This window comes from Podarcis cretensis, assembly GCF_951804945.1.
Source record: "Podarcis cretensis genome assembly, chromosome: 5".
In the NCBI taxonomy this organism is placed as follows: Eukaryota; Metazoa; Chordata; class Lepidosauria; order Squamata; family Lacertidae; genus Podarcis; species Podarcis cretensis.
The window spans coordinates 44,499,661-44,520,702 of NC_137174.1; the positions used below are offsets into that span (position 1 = coordinate 44,499,661).

General features: G+C 41.7%; 1 protein-coding gene and 1 long non-coding RNA gene across 3 annotated transcripts in view; one reads left to right on the forward strand and one right to left on the reverse strand.

The window, feature by feature from the left end:
* The window catches only part of ADAM12 (ADAM metallopeptidase domain 12), a 191,498-nt gene that overhangs the window by 28,737 nt on the left and 141,719 nt on the right, over positions 1 to 21,042 (forward strand). For both annotated transcript variants that reach the window (XM_079977123.1, XM_079977124.1), the window contains exon 3: positions 18,374 to 18,447. In XM_079977123.1, the coding sequence (XP_079833249.1) occupies positions 18,374 to 18,447 (74 nt within the window). The remainder of the gene's footprint in view (positions 1 to 18,373; positions 18,448 to 21,042) is intronic.
* LOC307216683 lies at positions 4,977 to 7,253 on the reverse strand. Its single transcript, XR_013839265.1, has 3 exons — positions 7,067 to 7,253; positions 5,763 to 7,001; positions 4,977 to 5,528 (listed from the first exon to the last, which is right to left on the reverse strand). It is a non-coding gene; the product is annotated as an uncharacterized lncRNA (long non-coding RNA).

Genomic DNA, 21,042 nt, shown 5'->3' on the forward strand with positions numbered 1-21,042 from the left:
AGTCTCCCATGGATGTCCTGGGTATATGTTGTTGCACGTCACCCCAGTCTCTGAACTGTGCGAGATTCCAGGGGTCCTGGGTCACTTTTAGCCCCTTGTAAGCATCTCATGGAGCAGGACTCTCACCTTGCATTCGGATCACCTTTTCCTCTCCACGGAGGCTTTTCTCGCACACTGTCAGCAGCTGGTCCATTTTATCAAACTTGCTGGCTCAGCCCATTGGTTCATTTGCTCTAGCTGCTCCATCTGTTGCTGGTGCTGCTACTGGAGCATCTGCTCAAATTGCTGGTTCTGTCATTGCTCCATTCCCTTAAGCTGCTCACTCTGCTGCTGGCTTTATTGCTGCTGCATCCGCTCAAGTAGCTCAAGGAGTACTGCTATTCTTCCCTGCATTTCGGCTTCAGGCCACCTTGCTCCCAGGCCTTTCCTCTAGGAAACACAAATCCCACTTCTGGCTTTTAAAAGTGCTCTCCCCTTTCAGAACAAATGGAAGTGGTGTGTTTTGGTCAGCAGTATATACTACCACCTTTTCCCCTGAGCTCACATCTCAGCCAACTGCAATCCTAAAAAAACAACTGCTCTCCTTCAAACTCAGGCCTTTGTCCTGCTTATTAACTCAGAGCTGGAGGAGGGGCCCCTTCCAAGAGCTGTCTAGTATGGCTTTCTTAATGGCTCATCTCCTTGCATTTTTTAAGTTAACAGCTCATACTTAGTGGCTATTATCAGGTGGGTCGGCTAATCTGGCAATTGAATCCCTGTTGGTTCCCAGAATTCAGAATTAAGTCAAGCCCCCTAACACCTAACAGGAATTTGGGGGAATCTGGCACCCCAAGCCCTGGAACCCACAACTTATAATAATATTAAAGTACGTGCTCTGTTCATATGGGAAGGACACTGAGCAGTACTAGAGTTGGCCTTGCTGTTGATCTATATAATCAGAGAGTATGAACTAGAACACACCCAATGTTCCCTTGGATCTGCACACTAAGTTTAATAGTTGGAGACAAGTTGCCTTTCAGAGAAGATTGCTCACTGTTAATGCGCTTCTCAATGAGAAATCTGTGTGCCCAGGGCTTTTTTCCAGCAGAAACTCACCGGAACTCAGTTCCAGCACTACTCAGCTGGGCACCACTGCCAATATAAGAAAACAAGAGAGGCATTCATATTTTTCTAGAAAAATAACATTGTGTGTGCTTTAAGTGTAAACCCAGGACTTTCTGGAACACAGTTTAAAAGCCATTGCTCTACAGTATAATTTTCCATGTTGTGCATGAACTGAAAATTTGATTTTAAATATGAAGATACATACTTAAAAATTGTCTATGATCCTAGAGACTAGGGTTTTTTTGGATGCAATGGCAGCTTCCATTTGAATGAGTAACAGTTTCGGGTTTGTGGAGGGTCAGGGCTGTTTGTGGGGTGGGGAATACGAGTGACCATCCTGGTCTCTGCCCAGTGGGGGTCTCAAATCTGATAGTTGCTGTGCTGAAGTCGCTTGGTGGACTCTCCTTCCTTGGAGGTTTTTCAGCATAGGTTACATGACAGATGGTCATGTATGTTTTGGTTGAGATTCCTGCATTGTAGAGGGTTGGACCAGATGACCCTCGGGGTCCCTTCCAACTCTACGATTCTATGTTTCTATGAAATAAACAATCACCAGCACTCTATGTAGTGATAATTTGTGCAATGAGGGGTTGAGGAAACATGGAATGTAAGAACACAAGAAGAACCAGCTGGATCGGGCCAATGAGTCATATAGTCCAGCATCTTCTCCTGACAGTGGCCAACCAGATGCTTATGAGAAGCCCATGAGTAGATCCTGAGTGCATCAGTGATTCCTACCAACTGGTATTAAGATGCAAACTGCCTCTGACAGTGGAGGTAGCCATTGTGGCTAGTACTTATTGGTAGCCTTATTCTCCATGAATTGTCTCCATGAATTTAAAAGTGTCTAACCCACTTTTGGGACACGGGTGGCGCTGTGGGTTAAACCACTGAGCCTAGGACTTGCCGATCAGAAGGTCGGCGGTTCGAATCCCCGCAATAGGGTGAGCTCCCGCTGCTCGGTCCCTGCTCCTGCCAACCTAGCAGTTCGAAAGAACCTCAAAGTGCAAGTAGGTAAATAGGTACCGCTCCGGCGGGAAGGTAAACGGCATTTGCGTGCGCTGCTCTGGTTTGCCAGAAGCGGCTTAGTCATGCTGGCCACATGACCTGGCAGCTGTACGCTGGCTCCCTCGGCCAATAAAGCGAGATGAGGGCCGCAACCTCAGAGTCGGTCACGACTGGACCTAATGGTCAGAGGTCCCTTTACCTTTAACCCACTTTTATATTCACCCAAACCAGTGGCCATCACTACACATCCTATGAGAATGATTTCCGTAGTTTAACTGTGCAGTCTTTGAAGAAGTACTTTCTATTATCTGCCCTGGATCTTCCAAAATTCAGCTTTATTGGATGGTCCTGAGTTCCAGGCTACCATATGATCAGTTGCAATCATTGCTTGAAAACATGGTTCTCTGAATTATAGGAATGAAATAGTGCCTGGGAAGGATCTACGGTGTGTACTATGAGATTAAGGCATGAATGCTGTAAAGATTTATTTCTCTAAACCTTTGGGAGCAGCATCTACAAAATCTTTTAAGCTATTGATATTGGGGCATGGGGGGTGGAGTGAATCCTCTGTCTACATGGCATTATTGCATGGTTTCCCCCCCTCCAGTATTCTCTTATGCTGGACCACCTATACCACTATAATGAACAAGACTTACGTCATATTTAATCACTGGAAAGAGTTTGAAATTTGCTTTGCAAGTACATCTTGATTTACGTCTAGCACTGTAAGACAAAAATAATTTGCATGTAACAATAAAATCCACATCCATTATTTGTATCACTTGCCTGATGGCAAAACAAATCCAAACTTCAAAAGCTCTTCGGGAGGTAAAAAGACTTGTAATATGCTGCCTCATAAATATACAAAACTCTACAATGACGATTTAACTGTTTACAATGAGCAAGAGGTAATTCAAAACACATTTTGGGACATCTGGGCTATAAAATCCTTCTGGTAGATCACACAGACTATGTTGCTTAACTGTTTTATTTTCAATTAGCAGTGAGCCGAGACATGGAGGGCTTCTTATTTGGGTTTAATTTGAAATGCTCACTTGGAGAGGTATTCTGTCCCTGAGCTTGTTTGCTGGGAAATCTGCAGCATGTTGCTGTCTGCATCTTGGTTTTGTTGGAGCTGTGGCGAACAGCAAACTTGTGTTGCCTTGAAGTAGTGGAAATATTATGTGATAGGTAGTGAACGTTTTGGATATTTTCACTAAATGCTATTTTGTGTCTCTGGCGTAACCTATAAAGCACAACTTCTTAGTATGAAACTGAAGTATGCCAACGTGTTTGGCCCATTTTCCTTCTTCTGCTAAATGAAGCTCATTTATAATTACATATCATCAGAAGCTACAAATACCATATGCCTCAGTTTTCCTAAAAGGCTCTAAAGCTGCTTAGCAAATTTGGACCTCAAAATGATAATTTTGCAAATCCTAGGTTTCTATGCAATGCTTTTATATATTGTTTTTACTCCTAGAATTAAAATTATTTGGATTCCAAGTTTTCTTTGCCCTCAGTAACCTGTCTCAAGGCTGCACAGCTTCTCCATGACACCGCAGCTAAGCCAAGGCCACTTACCTGAAAATTCTTGGGGTACGCTGGTTTGCAGACACAATGTGGTGCAATCAAAAAAGGTGTTGCCTATTTCAATCCAAATAAAAAGGTAAAGGGACCCCTGATTCGAACTGCTGACCTTCTGATCGGCAAGCCTAGGCTCTGTGGTTAAGACCACAGCACCACCCGCATCCAAATCCAAATACTTGAGTCTTATTGCTTCCCTGGGATTTCCCAAACTGGGCTGCACAATTCCTGTGCGTGGGCACACAAATGGAAGCCAGAGTGTGACATTGGAGCCAAGCAGGTGCTGCTTCATAAGTGCCATTTAGAGATGCTACTTTTTCTAATAAGAAATAAAATTCTTAAGTTGCTGGTGTTTCTGCAGGACGGAAATCATTATTTGGTCATCCTGAATTTGCATGCTATATACACTTACATGTGTTTTGGATGATGTGCTACCAATGAATGTCTAACAATGTCTGCTACAACTGAATGTAATAGAACCATCTAGAGTCAATACTTGGGCATTCCATTATATATTTTAAAATACCCTCCTGCTGAGGAGCAGTTGCAGTACAGATGGAGGCCATCACAAACAAACCCAATCATGCAAGAGATTTCTCAACATGAAGACATATCAGCCTTTTTCATTTGCATCCCTTCCCCTCACTTTGTCTTTTAGGATAGCAGCAGGGAATTTCATTGTTTTGAACTGCAACAGAGCTACTATACTTGCTCAGGAAAGATAATCTTATTTTGCATTTCCTTATATTGAGGGGAGTGTCAAGTGTCAAGCCTTGACCGGATGAGGTAACATGAGATTGGCAAACGGCCATGCGGCTGGACAGAACAAAGGACAATAAAAAGTGACCGGAGAGGAGAAGAAGTCTGAATGAGCTGCTCTCTCTTATTATGGAAATATGCTGGCTTTCTGCGTCTTTATTTTACCCTAAAGAAGTGCCACTTGTAACGGCAGGCTCCAACAAGTGGTGCCCTCTCTGAGGCTCAATTAAAAGAAGAGGAAAACTTAAAAGAAAAGAGGCAGGCTAAAGGAAGCAGTGTGAGACTGACTTCGAACTTCAAAGAGAACCATGAGAAGCAACTTAAAGCAAACAGTCTGAGGCAGACTAAGAGGATTTTAAAAGACACTGTGAGAGGACTTTCGATCCAAGCAGTGGATATCATCGGCTCACCACGTCCGGCAAGGATTTCAAAGCGCTTATACATCTTTAAAAAAAGATCCCGGTGAGTTTGATCCCTTTTTTATATTGATTTTAGAAACATGGGCACCTCTTTGACTACTCCCCAACAGAAATTTTTAAGAGACTTAAAATTTCTCCTCTCCTCCAACAAATTGGAAGTTCCTGATGGTGATTTGATACAGCTCATTCAAGCCATCGATGAGCATTGCCCCTGGCTTGCTGCAAATGGGACTTGGGAACTAAAACAATGGGATAAGATTGGAGCACATTTTCATGGACATCCCAGCATAAGTGTTCAAATTTTAAATGCTTGGTGCAAGATTCGTTATGCTATGGGCTCTTTATCACCAAAAAATATCTCCATGGCTTCATTGCCAAAACAACCTTCAGCTTCCTTAATTCAGCATGCTGTTATGCCATGTGTTCCAGCACTTGTTTTGCCAGCAGCCCCAGACCCCAAACCTCCGGATTACAGTGCCTCACCAGAGGACCCAATCCTGCAAAAATACAGTGGTCTGGCTGGAAATGACCCTACTCTTTCAGCAGCAGAACAAGCTACCCCCTTTCAACGTGCAGTACTTGCCTGTTCCTTATCACAGGATACCATGGCATTCCCTGTTATTGTGCCCCCTGCTGGTGCTCCAGCAGGAACTCAAGCCCAGCACCAACCTTTTGACTTTAAAATCTTGAAAGAACTGCAATTGTCAGTTAGGACAAATGGACTGCAAGCTCCATTTACACAAGCTCTTTTGGAAGCTACATTAGCCCAGCTGTTGGTGCCAGATGACATCAAGCTTTTGGCACGTACAGTGTTACCCCCATCAGCAGGTGTCTTGTTTGCCCATGAATGGGAAATCGCCTGTTGTGCTTATGCTCCTGCTTTACTGCAACAAGCAAGAGGGAATAATCCTAATCTTACCCTCGCAGATGTGATGGATGCTATGATGGGGCGTGGGCCCTTTGCTCAGGCTTCAGTGCAAGCCACACTGCTGCAGATCTTATTGAGGGATACTGCTCTTGCTGCTCAACAAGCAATGAGAAAAATCCCAGAACCCTCCAGTGTTCAGTCTAGGTGGGGTTCAATCAGACAAGAACCTAGAGAATCATATTCTTCCTTTATGGACAGGCTGATTACAGCAGTGAGTAGACAAATTGAAAATCCTGAAGCCAAACAAATAATTATCAAGCAATTGGCCTTTGAAAATGCAAATGAGGATTGTAAGGTTGCGTTACAACCGATAATACACAATCCTGCCACAGACACAGCAGCCATGCTTCACATTTGTCAGTCTGTAGGTACAGCAGCTCATCTGCTGGTGGCAGCGCAAAATAAAAACCAGCTTGTAGCCACCGATACAACGTTTCCAGCGTGGCAAACCAAGATCACCGATACCTCAGTGTGGGTAGAGTGGCCTCCACCAAAAGGAAAATCCGCAGCAATGGCACCATCTCGTTTCTGAACAGCTTATTTCTGAACAATTGACTTTCGGCCACGTTGAACCATCTTCATCCCACTGGCCCCAGCAGACAGGAACAGTTTGCTTTTACATTGCCAGTATATAACAATTTGCAGCCCACCCAGCAATATCAGTGGGTTGTCCTGCCTCACAGCATGCGGAACTCCCCTACACTTTGTCAGCATTTTGTGGATGAAGCATCGAAACCTTTCTGCATGCGCCACCTAGAGGTGCTACACACGAACTGCATCTGGCAGTGTTTGCCTTCCTAACCATTTGCCTTGCCATCCTTTGCTGCACCGTTATACAAGGAAGAGGAGCAGACGACCCAGTCCAGTTGAAACCACCATATTTCACCTTATCAGCTGGCAAGCCGCAGTCGTCAGAATCCTACTCTGGCTGGCAGCATCCACGGCTCAGCCACTCTCGAACTATAAGAACAGCTTTATTGAATAAGACTTTTAGGGGAGAAAATTATCATAAGATATGGAGGGATAATATTTTTGTACAAGATATGATTAAGTTTACCAGTTTATTGCATGCTTTTAAATGTTGGGTGTGTATGCCTGCCCCTATTTGTTTTCAAATTAGAGAGGGGAAAGAATCATGGGGCATATATCCAAACTGTCAATATACATTGAAATTCACTTTTAATAGCTCTTGTTCTCTTACAGGAACATACAGTGACCAATCTTAGTGCTGTAGGAGTGACACAAGTGCATGGCTATAAACTTGAAAGGAAGCCTACCATGCAGCTTGGAATCAGAATTCTTATATTCTTGGCTTCCGGATGGAAGTTGGCTTCGACATTTATTAATTTTAGTGATCATTATAGTAGTTATTTGCATTATTCTGTGTTGCTGTATTCAATGTATTCCTTCTTTAATCTCTATATGTACTGCATGGTTGTCCAGTCCGCGGCCCGCTCCCGCCCTTACAAGAGTCGCTTATCGCACTCGATATAATAAAATAAAGAAAGAGGGCATGTGGGAGTCATCACAGTTATGGAAATATGCTGGCTTTCTGCATCTTTATTTTACCCTAAAGAAGTGCCACTTGTAACGGCAGGCTCCAACAGCAGTCTGTGGTGTGTGTGTGTGTGTGTGTGTGTGTGTGTGTCAAAGCACAAAGTCAAAGCCACGTCAAAAAGATCAAAAAAGAGAGATGTGGCCACCACCTAATATGGGAGCCCACAACCCCACCATCAGCCACTTTCATCGGTGGAAAAAGCACCTACACCATTCATCACTGCACTTGTGAAGATATTTGCTTCTGTACTCTGTTCTGAAAAGAAGAGAAGGTGCATGCTCAATCCTAGCATCCAGTGAAATGTTGAAATGCTTCAGTTGGGGTGGAGGTGTTCAGTTAAGAGAGGCCAAGCTGGTGCAAACAGGAGTTGAACAGGAAGACCAAACGATCTCTTGTGCGTTTTAGAATTTTGAGGGATACGTACTGAGACCAGTGCTTTTTCTGGCAGTACGCGCTGGTACACATTACCGGCAACTCTGTGCGCACACTCGTCCCCTAAATCGGAGCTTTGCACCACCTTCCCAAAGGCCAGGAAGCTTCTGTCCAGATTAGTGAGGGAGTTGCAATGCTCTGGCAGGATACGAGAGCCTTCCCTTGTGTGCTGAATACTGGCACCTCTTTTCTAGAAAAAAACAAAACACTGACTGAGACCATTCATGTAGACAAGCAGGTGCCATCTTGGTGACCTGCCATCCTTTTGGCTCTGAAACCATATTTATTTTGTCTCTTGGAGACATTGACAGCAAACAGTTGGTATCTGTAAAGCTCTTTTTTGGCATTTTCTATTCCTTCCAATTGGGACGCAGGTGGCGCTGTGGGTTAAAGTCTCAGCGCCTAGGGCTTGCCGATCGAAAGGTCGGCGGTTCGAATCCCTGCGGCGGGGTGCGCTCCTGCTGCTCGGTCCCAGCGCCTGCCAACCTAGCAGTTCGAAAGCACCTCCGGGTGCAAGTAGATAAATAGGGACCGCTTACCAGCGGGAAGGTAAACGGCGTTTCCGTGTGCGGCTCTGGCTTGCCAGAGCAGCGATGTCACGCTGGCCACGTGACCCGGAAGTGTCTCCGGACAGCGCTGGCCCCTGGCCTCTTAAGTGAGATGGGCGCACAACCCCAGAGTCTGTCAAGACTGGCCCGTACGGGCAGGGGTACCTTTACCTTTACCTTTATTCCTTCCAATTAACCATGTGCAGGGTTGAAGTGTGACTGGAGCCATTTGAAAGTGCTGAGGATAGCTTTTGATATATCACGAAACTGACAGCATTGAGGATCTCTCTCTCTCTCTCTCTCTCTCTCTCTCTCTCTGTGTGTGTGTGTGTGTGTGTCTGTGTGTGTGTGGAAAGGGATGGCAGCTCTCTACATCTCCACTCCAAGGCAAACAGATTAGAGTGTGGCAAGAACAGCCAGTGGCAGTACTGAAGCCCCTGCAGTTCAAGTACAACAAAATAGATGGCAGATTCTAGTTTCCATTCTCTCCCTGAACAGCTGCCTACCCTGAGAGACAAGCAGCAACTCTGCTGCCCATGAGCTAAAGTGCATGTTGGAAACTGATATGACAACTTTAGGGACAAAGACTGAAAGAATTTGTGTGCAAAGGGTTTTCCACCAGGCCTCAAGGACAACTCATTTCCATACTCTGATTTTCTTTTTATTTTTTTAAAAAGAGAACTCTATATAGTGGATTGTGTGCGTGTGCAAATAAGATGGGGCAGCATTTCCTCCTTCCTTGAACGTTTGCTTTTCTGTTCATAATGTATTGAGAAATATAGAACAATTCAAGGAACCTAATGAATTATTGAATTTGAGACCAATTATTGAATTTGACAAAGGAAGAAAGTTGCACTGCAAAAATTTCCAAAACAAAGTCATTTCAGATAAGCAATTCCTATTTTTCTCTGTCTTCTTCTCACGTGTGTGTGTGTTTCCCAAATCAGTTTTCATTTATAATGTTCATCTTAATGGTTTATCAATACATTAAGGGGAGAGCTGAAACCATGAAACATTTCCCTTCTCTAAGCACTACCCAACCTTCCTTAAATGTATTTTGAAACCTTTGAAGAATGATGGCTAGTTGAATCTCCCCCTTTAATTTTCATTTAAAATGGAAGTTCAGTTGGAGGTGGATGGGAATTGGCAGATGCATTTCTTGCCTGCCTTAGAGAAACATCTGAAAAGCTGCTGTTACCGTAATGTGTGTGTGTGTGTGTGTGTGTGTGTGTGTGTGTGTGTGTGAAAGATGCAGAGCTATATAACAACTTGATAGGCAAGATGTTTGTTATGTTTATACTGGGCTTCAGTGGCTATCAGCATGCATAATGCAAAAGTAAAGAAGGGGATGTGGAAATAAAAGATAAATATCTGAACATTTGAGTTTTTGTAGGCCAGCGTTTTCGCTGAAGCAAGGCTCTGAAAAAATGTGGCAATCCCCAGCTGAAATGGGATAACTGAGTGGTAAAAATAACAACTAGCAGCTAGCCTAGCCAAGTGCTTATTCAAACATGTAGCTAAATTATGCAGTATTTCATAATGCATTCAGCTGCAAGTCAAAGTATATCCAGAAAAAGGATTTGAAGGCTTGTAAAATGATATAGGCAGTATTTGGGTGGTGGTTTGTAGGTCAATGTTGTATATTCAGTGTGACATCTTGCTGCAAAAATGAGCTTTGGGGAAGTCCACCGCCTTCCTATAATGCCAGTTCACTGCCTCAGTTGCAGTTTTTCTTCCCCTTTTTTGTTAAGTACACATTCTTTGCTATAGTAAAAAATGACATCGCATAGTTGATCAGATTCAGCTACAGTGTTACAAGGCTGAAGAAAGCTGAAGAACGGAAACATGGTTGTAAAGCAGTTGCTACTTGGTTATATGCTGTGGGCAACGTTTGAATCTGAATGTATGCTTAGATACCTGTGTCCATCTTTTTGTGTCTGTTGAAAAAATCACTGAAAAAGTGCATTTCACAAGGAGGTTGCAAATTGTGCCCCCCCCCCCCAAATTTGGCTCAGCCTTAGTGGTCTTCCATATGCAGAATATCACATGATGTTGCAGCCATCAAGTGATGAACTAAGCCAATATTTGGCTTCTTATGTTGTTTGAACCTGGTCTCATGGTTAACAACAGGCTGTAGCCAACAAATAATTGGCCTTAATTAATGGACATTGATTTCAGTGGGAATGACTTGACACTGAATATCATCCAATGTGGATTGGAAACTTCTTTCTACAATAAAGTTTACATATAACCCTGATCTAGGATTTTCCATTTTAAATATGAAAACTATAAGAAAGAAATTCTTACTTGTGTTGATGTAAATCAACAGTAATCTCGGTCTTTTTTTTAAAAAAGGCAAAAAACTTTTATGCACTATACTATTTTAAAGCAATATACAATACACATGAATAAATATTCATAATTTATGTTCACAAGACTCCATTGTTTTCTCTTGTAGGGTGCTTTTATTTTGTCCATGAAATGCATAGAAGTTGTTCCAATTACTCAAAAAGTTGCATTACCCTTATTAAGCCAACTGAATGTGCCTGTATTTTAATTTACTAATACATTTGTCAAAAATCAACATTTCTAGTAGACAACCATTTACCACACATAAAAATAATTAATGTGCCTTGGAAATACAGCCTTGAAATGTTTTTTGCATTATTCAGTATATATGCTGAGATCAGGGGTGAAATGTCTCCCTTCATTTTTTTAAAACAAGACTTCATCTATTTTTCTACTTAGTCAATTTATCTTTAAAAGATCATGAAAGACCATGGAAATTTAAAAGAAAAGAAAGTTAGCTGCTGGCTCTTTACTTTGGCCTAAATTCCATTACCTCACACAAAAGTCTAACAGAAAAAAAAAAAGAATTTCGTCTTGGTTACATTTTACAGAGAGATATTTAGAGAGCTTGAAATCTGTGCTAAGTGATCTTGGCATGAAACCTGTGTAATAGAACATAGTAACTGGCTTGGAGTTAAGGGTGAGATTCCAGAAGGAGAGAATAATATTAGGTGAATAAAAGCCAAGTAATCAACTGATGATATATTAAGCTGTCTGACCTTGAGAGTTCATTCAGGGAGGAAACCTATCTGTTATTACCCCTTCAAGACTTTCAAAATAAATTCAGCTTGGATTAGAATCTGGATAGCTATGATCTCTTCAAATCCTTATTATTTCATTCTTATTATTCCGAGGGCACAGTACAAATTGGTTCCAATCAGCTTTTCTGATGCTGAGATTTTAAGAAATCAAATGAATTAATACAGACAGGGCTATAAAAACCCTTTCTAATTAAGAACTGAACTTTGTAAGGAATAACAGCAACTAACTAGAAACTTGGGATTGTGGTGGATAGATCAATTTTTTAAAATTTTAATTGGGGTTTTTTGCCAGCTTTTCAGTTTATCTTTCCTCACAAAATGTCTCACGTCACAATCACTGACAAATAACAATATACTAAAATGCCAAGTTATTAAAGAACAGACACATCGAACATTACAATTAGCAGCTGCAGAAAAAAAACATTAATTAAAGCTCAGTACGATGCAATTACCCAAATGTGGATTTAAACAAGAAAGTCTTTAATGCTAATGGACCAGAGAAAAGGACCTTAGAGGCTGATCTCAAAAATCTGTCAGATTCATATGGGTGCAGCTAGTCATTCAAATATCCTGGTCCCAAACCATTTAGGACTTTAAAGATTAATACCAGTACCTTAAATTGAACCTCCACTCAATGTGTGCTCCTGCTGAAAAAGACAAAATCCATGCTAGGGATTGTTAATAAATAGCCTAAGTGACTGAAAATAAAATGGCCATGATCATAAAGATGTTAGCTATAGATCTCTGGTTCATCCATATTTGGAATACACTGTATAGTTATTGTTGCTTGTCTCAAAAAGGGAAACAGTACAGCTTTAAAAGGTGCAAGAAAAGGCCACAGTTTTAGGGGTATGGAACATGTTTCCTACAAGAAAAGGCTGATTGATGTCTCTGAGCCCACCAGATTCTACTCTATCCATTACTTGGTTTAGTGCAGATCTGTTATGCACAGAAATAAACATCCACGTTCAATTATACTTGTTACACAATTTAGATGCATTTTAGTGTCCCACTGATGCAGATGATACAGTTGGGTGGGTTTTGTTTTGTTTTGTTTGTTTATTAAATTTGTGCACAGCCCTTCATCTGAAGATAACAGGGTGGTTCACAACATAAAAGTAAGTTCCCAGTTAATAGTGGATGCATGCCCATTCTGCCAGGTTGGTAATAATTAGTCAAAAGAAACTGGATTCTTTGTTGCTGCAATAACAAATATGTCCCTAAAGGAGAAGATGTTGCTAAACTCAAGGCTTCAGTTGCTTGGACTCTACTCAAGACAATCACATACTGCTCAATTCCCAGACTTCTTTTTTTCCAAAAAATAGCTGAATCGGTTACTGCTTTCCAGCTTCAGACCCTTCTAAATTTGTTTCTGTGTCTCTGCCATTCTTTTCTTGATCAGGGTAAGATACTGAGAATTTGGGCTTATCAACACCTATCTTTTGCCCCTCTCTTTCCAGGTACAAGTCCATGCTTTCAAGTGCCATGTCCAAGCTCCTCCCTTTTTTTCTGCCCTGTAGCTTTCACCACAAAACCCCGCTTTTTAGTGCTCCATTGGAGCAAACATCAATTTAGGTTTTCCGGGGATTGATGTTTGCTTTGATTGAACTTTAAAGAGTGAGTTTTTGTGGGGAAAGCTCTGTAGAAGAAGAAAAAAGACATGCAGCTTTAAATAGCAGGAACTAGCCTGTAAAGATTGAAGGAACATTTTTTGTGAAGTATTGCCACCTGGAAGTTAATGGGGAAGTTGTACTCTGTTAGTGTCATACAAGATGTGACATAAATTGCATAAACACCATGAATGTTGCTGTCTTTATAAAAGTGTAACTAGCCACTGCAGCCCACTCACCCTTCCCCTCTAAGCAGCAGGTCTATGAAAGGGTGGCTAGTGGGACAGGGGGCGGGAATTTAAACCTTCCTAGTCTGATGCTAACTATGTGAGAGAGGGAGAGGCACTTTGTTTCTAACTATGGCTTACTATTATACACAAATGGAACCTATGTAATTTGTGGCTAAAATAAGCATGAACAAACATTCCTTGAGCTCTCTTGGGAGAAATGTAAAATCTTCTGCATGTTCTATGCGGAATATATAAGGTAACGTTTGTGCAGAAAATACAGCATTTTACCAAGTTTAGCGCAGGGTGTATTTAAAACTGAGGTTGTCCCATTTTGCAAAAAGCAAATAGAAATATTTTCTGCAGACCTACTTGGCACTGCCGAATTTTATTTTATTTTAATAAGTTTAAGCAATATACATACACAAACAGGTAATAAATCTATACAGATACATTTCTTATCCATATGTCTCTGCTACATTGATGTTTTCTTTTTTTTTCTACACCACTTAGAAATATTTTAAATATATTAAGTGGTATAGAAATTAAATAATCAAACATTTAATATGAATATTTATTTACAACGTCCATAAATGTACATACTCACTCAGGGGAAGGTGGCCCACCCCTTCTCTTGTATTGTTGTAGTCAATCAAGTACCATCAGGTTATTTTAAAAGCCTTTCATTTACTTTAACCCCTTAATATTTTCATTATAGTCATACGTTTTTCATAAGTTTTTGCAGAGGTGCTACTTGCCAGACCTTTTGATACCAAGATTCCAGTATAGTAATATAGAAGTTCTTTCAGTGCCTGGCAGTAATAGCATCTGCTGCAACTAAAAAGTGGCTTATTAGTTCTTAATTTATGATACCAACCCCTTTGCATTTTGTTCCAACAATAATTTCAGCAGTGGGGAATTAGCCACACTTCTAAAACACAGCAGATAACCAGCTTCCTAAGCTGCCCTGCTTGAAATGGCTGATCACAATGACTTACATGGTGCCTCTAAAACCAGCATATATATTCAAGCTCTTGATCTTCAGAATGACCTCTGTTGTTGCTGAGCTTGTAGAAACAGATCTAATACCTGAAAAGGTAAATATACTTCAAAATAATGTACTGTCATCAAAGATGGTTTGCCTTCTCTGTTGAGAGTATGTAATTATATATACAGGTTTTTAAATAGAACCTAATAATAATTGCCTGACAATGAAGATTTCTTGAGGACTCATGAATAACCATACTCTTCATTTTGCATCTTTTATTTTTTTTTTATCGAGAGATTTTTTAACCTGTCGTTAACTGGATTGTCCCACAACATGTTAGAGTAGTATTTAAAATAAAAGATAAGAGCAGGTATGATTATATGAATTAAAACATTTAACCACCAAACAAATAAACAAACACAGAAGTAGACTAACATCCAACAGCTGAGGCAAACAGGTGTATTTTAACCTGGCAATGCCAGTAATGTTGGTGCCAGTTGTACCTCAGAGGGAAGGTAAAAAGGTAAAGGTAAAGGACCCCCAGACAGTGAAGTCCAGTTGAATTCGACTATGGGGTTTGGCACTCACCTCTGCTTTTAGGCCGAGGGAGCTGGTGTTTGTCTGCAGACAGCTTTTCCAGGTCATGTGGCCAGCGTGATGAAACCGCTTCTGGCGCATGGCATGACAAGTGGCAGAGCACATGGACACTGTTTACCTTTCCACCGCAGTGGTACCTATTTATCTACTCACGCTGGTATGCTTTCGAGCTGCTAGGTTGGCTGGAGCTGGGACAAAGCCATGGGAGCTCACCCCATCACATGAATTTGAACTGCTGACCTTAAGATCGGCAAACCCAAGAGGCTTGGTGGTTTAGACCACAGTGCCACCTGTGCCCCTCCAGGGAGAAGGATGTTCCCTAATCAGTACATCACCACTAAGAAGATCATGTCTTATGTTGCCCCCTATGTACTTTCTCTGGGGAAGTACAGCTCACAATGCACTTTCTCTAGAATGGTAGGCATTCCCTCTGGAAGGACAGCTCAGAATTTGGGGCTGCTTCTAGATCCATCTTTGTCAGTGCAGACTCAGGTAGCCCTAGTGGCTAGGAATGCCTTTTACTAGCTACAACTATTGTAATTGGGCTGTTTTTAGATTGGGACGGTCTGGCCATATTGATCTATGCATTGGTAACCTCCATGCTCGATTATTTATTTAAACAATTCATGTATCACTTATCTACACTAATCTCCAAGCAATTTACAAATACACAGTACAAAAAGTTAGCATCAGTTAAAAAGCTATAGCATGAAACTTCAGTTAAAAGCCTGCTGGAATAAAATTGCAATGTGCTGGTAGAAAATGCTGTGGCTAGAGTTTTATTGGGGACAGATTGTCACCAGCATGTAATTCCTAGTGCTCAAAAGTTTGCCCTGCCTGCCCATATGCTGTTGGACCAGTTTCAAGACTCTTGTGGTCATTTACAAGGCCCTTAACAACTTGGGGTCAGGATGCCTGATCCCTAATATCCCTGTTCACTCACTGAAGTCTGTGAGGGCAATCACTGTTAGTGTGCATGTGAGATACATGGCTTGTCTCCACCAGGAGCCGCACCCAATTTTATGGAACTGCCAGTTGAGCTCAGCCTGGTCCCTGATGAGCTTCTGGAACTTCCTGGAGACATTTTTAGTCCAGCAAGCTTTTAAACTGAACTCTGATTTTATGGTTGTTGTTTTGTCTTAGACTTAGAGAATGATTCTATAATGTTAATTCATATTTGATTAATTGTTTTGGGTCTCTTGCACACCATTTAGAGAATAGTGTAATCAGTGGCGTAGCGTGGGTTGTCAGCACCCGGGGCAAGGCAAGTAATTTGCGCCCCCTAACCCGTGGATTTGCGCCCCCTACCCCTACCCCTAACCCTAACCCCCAGATGTTGCGCCCGGTGCAGCCGGCCCCCCTGCACCCCCCACGCTACGCCACTGAGTGTAATTAAGCAGTATATAAATTGTATAAATAAATGAGTGAGAGAGTCTCAGACCTGGAAGAATCCATTAAGCTGTTGCAATTCTGTTTTGTTCTTTCCAAGTTATATAGCATTTATTTCTTCTAAGTCTTGGAACCATTTGCCTAATATTAAAGTGGTAATCAAAATTGCCTCTAAATATTCATGGCTATCAATGACTCCCAAGTGCCTGGTGGATGCCAAGGCATTGGCCTGAAGCATTTATTTAGTATGGTAGAGGGATCCAGTTATTGCAAAGTTCATTCCAATGCCTTATTTTAATCTAGCTGCTTTCTTGCATGAAAATGATATTTATGAATCTCCAGTATTGACATGAAATAGATTACTCCAGATGTTGGTGACCATAGTTTTTATTTGTTTGTTTGTTTGTTTAAGTCTAGGCATTCTTAATAGTGTTCCTGAGAAAGTTCTGGTTCTGCCAAGTTGTAGCAATCTTTTCCTGAGAGTTTGTGAGAAGTTTTGCACGTCTTCAGCAGTTCCCCCCAAACTTACTCCCACTGAAGGTTTCATGGGATCCCAGAGCAGCCCTGGCCTAAGAGAACCTGCTCTGTCCCTGTGGGAAAAGAAAGAGGTCATGGGAAATGCTTAGGTGACTAAGCTCTTTGTGCCCATCCCAGTGTGTGTAATGCAATTACCTCACAAGGAGGAGAAGGAGAGTACAACTAGAACTGCAAAAAATTTCAGCTTCTTACATGCTTCTGTAGGGAAAGCCCTTTGGGTGTCATGTGGTACAATTCATACTGGAGTAATGTACCAAAACAAGCTGGGCAAAACAACTTAACAGGAGAGAGACCTGAGCAGGAAATCTTCTGGTAAATACCTCCGCTCCTGTGTCTTTGTTCTATACATCATGCCCTTACCAGACCCCCAGTACGCGGTGACCAGGAAATTAAGACTCTATTTCATCTTGAAGTGTGAATTCTATACCATTCCTGATCTAGGGACCTTGTTTACAAACATATGGAGAGGAATTCAACTCGGCGCTTAGCAGGTTGCTTAGTCAGCACAAACATTTCTGTTTGCCTGATGGAATGATTTGTTGTCTTCTCCCCTCATGTTCAGTTCTGGAGGATTCTCCTGAACCCTCCCTCCTGCTAATTTGGAAGAGGAAAAGGGGGACCTTGTGCTAGCAGAAGTCCTTGCATGGGCTTCTGCTAGCAGGGCTTGTTCGCTGAATATTGCACAAGGATTTGAACAAGAGCAGTGGTCCATATACAGTGGTACCTTGGGTTAAGAACTTAATTCGTTCTGGAGGTCCGTTCTTAACATGAAACTGTTCTTAACCTGAGGTACCACCTTAGCTAATGGGGCCTTGCGCCGCTGCTGCACGATTTCTGTTCTCATCCTGAAGCAAAGTTCTTAACCCGAGGTACTATTTCTGGGTTAATGGAGTTTGTAACCTGAAGCGTCTGTAACCTGAAGCGTCTGTAACCCGAGGTACCACTGTATTTTATATATACGTCAATCCCTTATCTGTGGTTTTTATAATCCCTCAAAGTTTAAAAATCTACTCCAAGCAAAATCCTTGTGCATAGCTTTCTAGAAGAGGACTAGTATTTGAAATGCTAAAACACTTATGGACACACACACCCCATTGTCTCTAATAATGTTTTTAATTATAGCAACAAGTTCTGATTTCCTTAATTATTGCTAATAGTTTAAGGGCACACTGTCAATCAGTGATACTGAGGCCTGTAGCAATATATTGTTATTATTCTATCAATCTGCAGTTCAAGCACACACCTTAATTTATCTGAGGTACTAAATCAATAAAAAAAATGTGTTTAAATATATTTGCAGTTGGCAGCATAAATTAAAAATAGATGTCAAAGAAAATGAAAGATTGTTGAGATACTAGCCAATGTTTTAATACATTTTTTTTTTTTTTTGCAAAATCCTACTAATGCTTCCTTGCTGTTCACTTTACCTTAAACCCCATCTTCCTGCTGATCTTGTCACAATCTTCTTGACAATAAGGGTCCCAATCTTACACATTTTTACCTGTCACAGAGCAGGGGTGCCTACATTTTCTGTTTGGAGTAATAGAATTAGTCTTCAATTTCATTTTTCAGACTCACCCAGCAGTGCTGAAACTTCTTATACAAACTGAAAGTGAGCAACTTGTCATCATCCTGGAGAGAAATGAGTAAGTACTTCTAATTTGTATTCCTTGCAGTCTAGTAGTGTTAGTGAGTCGATTGCAAAGTTAAAATTGATGGGTTACATAATGCATGAGGAACTGTAGCTCAGACTGCTATCTAGCTTTAGAAAATAGCCTCATGTAACCATATTTCTAGGCTTTTTCTTGTTCAAAACAAGATGGTAAGTACTTGTATAATTACGTATATCTCTTTCTACATTGCTTTAAGCCTGCTTCATTCCCCCACCCCTTTGTAACCATTATTCACACGGTTAAAGGCAGCCCAGTTTTCTTGAAACAAACGGTATTTCTTTATTGCTTCCTTTCATTATCACTGCTTAGTTTGATAGACTGTGGCCCAGTGACAGTTTCTGCTCAACTGGGACTCCAGGGGAGCAGCTTTTGCCATGTGGCACGGCTGTGGCATGGTCCAATGACTGCCATTTTCACGTGTGGCCATGAGGGGATGACCATAGCCTCTCCTTCCAGCCATGCTAGCCCACAGGGAAAAGCCCTGGCCCAGGGGGCAAATCTGGTCACAGGGGAAGAGGCTGACCTGCCCCATTCCCTTCTAGTACTTAAGAGCATGGTTGCATGAAGTTCACCCTCTTTAGAGGCCAACTGCAGATTCAGCACCCACCAAAGCTGGAGGTGGCCTGGCTGAAGGTGAGGGTGCAGGCTTGGGTGAGGACCTTGCTATGGTTTCTTTGGTCACTGTATTCTGGGCCTGGGGGGATTTTTCCCCCTGCAGACAAATTGGCTGGTCTGCAGGTCACAACTCTGGCAGATAAGGCATTAGGTTGGATCCTTATTTGATTGGGTACTCTGTTGAAGGGGTTCAGGAAGGGTGTTTCTGTCTGGGGGCCCATATGGGGGCCAGAGGGCCATAGCACTTTTCCTAGTAGCGGCCCAAGTGGAGTTGATGCACCTGATCCATGTCAGGGGCAGCTCCTCAGCTCTGGGTTGACACCACCATAATTATCAACTAGCAGGAAGGCTGCTTAATACCAGATTCATACCCAGTGCCTGGCCAAACCCTACTTACATCTGTAATCAGTCTGTAAAATTTGGCCGATTTCAACCCAAGTACCAATCTCCTGTGTTTATTTCTACGCTGCCGGGCCCTTGCTGTGCTGTGGGCAAAATGCTCCTGTGATGGCAATCATCAGTTGGTTTGTCACTCTCTTTTTAGTGGGTAAAACCACCTAGTAGCCCTACCTGACCTTCTAAATGCTGAGGGGAAACTGCAGGAAATATAATAAGCTGTTCGGCTAAAATGTTTCCTACAGCTTCGCTCCTCCCAAGAATAGCAATGTATTGATCTTGAGTTTTCAGGTTGCTAATCAGCAAAGAGCATGGCAAAGGACTTGGGTGTGTCTCCTTTGTTTCCACCTAGAGTTGCACACCAACCATCTATTTGTTGAGCACTGGATTAGGCAACAAATCCTGTGGTGTGCAGTATTTATCAGTAATGCAATCTTGGTGTGTGTGTGTGTGTGTGTGTCTCATATCTTAGAATAGCTGTTCAGCTGGTTTCAGTCTTCTCAACCTGATTCTCCTAATACATAATAACTGTATACATACATATACATAGAGTAATAAGAAGTCGGAGGTTGTGTAGATGGTTTCTGTCCAACTAGGTACACAACTGTGGTATGGGTGAGGCAACTGAGCTAAAGCATAGGATGTGTATAACTTTCACATGCAAAACCAAAGAAGTAGAATCCTGATAGATATACTCCCTGGTGGTATCTCCTTTATGTGTTTGGGAGGGATAAGGTGAATGTGATTAAGAGCCTAATTTAGCAAGCCTCAAGATCCCAATCCCAATGATTATTTTCTTCCAAATATGTTTTTGATAATAGGAAATATCCTGTACACATTATAAGAATTACAGATAACCATATAAGCTAAAACAAAGGGAGGAAGGATTCAGGGAAGACGTCCTCTCTGCTAAGGTTTAATCCTTACCTCATATCTCCCAAAGAGAAGTCATTGCCGTTAGAACTGCGGTGGCACTTAGTCAGTGGACGGTGTGTGTGCCTCTGTTTTGTGGCAGACAATATATAAGGGAAGACTTCTGTTAGAGAGTTGTTATAATAAATAACTTACAGAGCTCAAAATCTGGTATAGTTACTGTATGTAGATTTAGTAAATGACTGTACTGGGTCCATTTTGTGTGTTAAATTTGTAAGCTGCACACCTAGAGTATACATATAAAAATGTGAAGTATGGAGGCGAAAAACCTGTGTTTGTAATGGTGTTCATTTGACTGAAACAACTACTTTTAGCCAGTGCTTGGGGGGGTGCTATAAAAATGAGGTGCCAGTGCTTGTATATTGGTAATGGTGTCATGGGTGCCAACACTAAATGGCTTCCATGGCCAGCAATTAAAGAGATGACGGTACTTCATACCAATGAATAACATCACAAAAAGCACTGCTTATAGCATTAAAACTCTTTTCCTGAAAACTTTGATTGAATTGTATTTCAGATCACAGTTCAGATACGTTATTTCATTCAAATGAGGCCTGATTAGCAAATCTATCACGGAGTTTTGAAAGCAGGCAATGATTTTAGTAGCAAAAGTGTAAAAGGCTA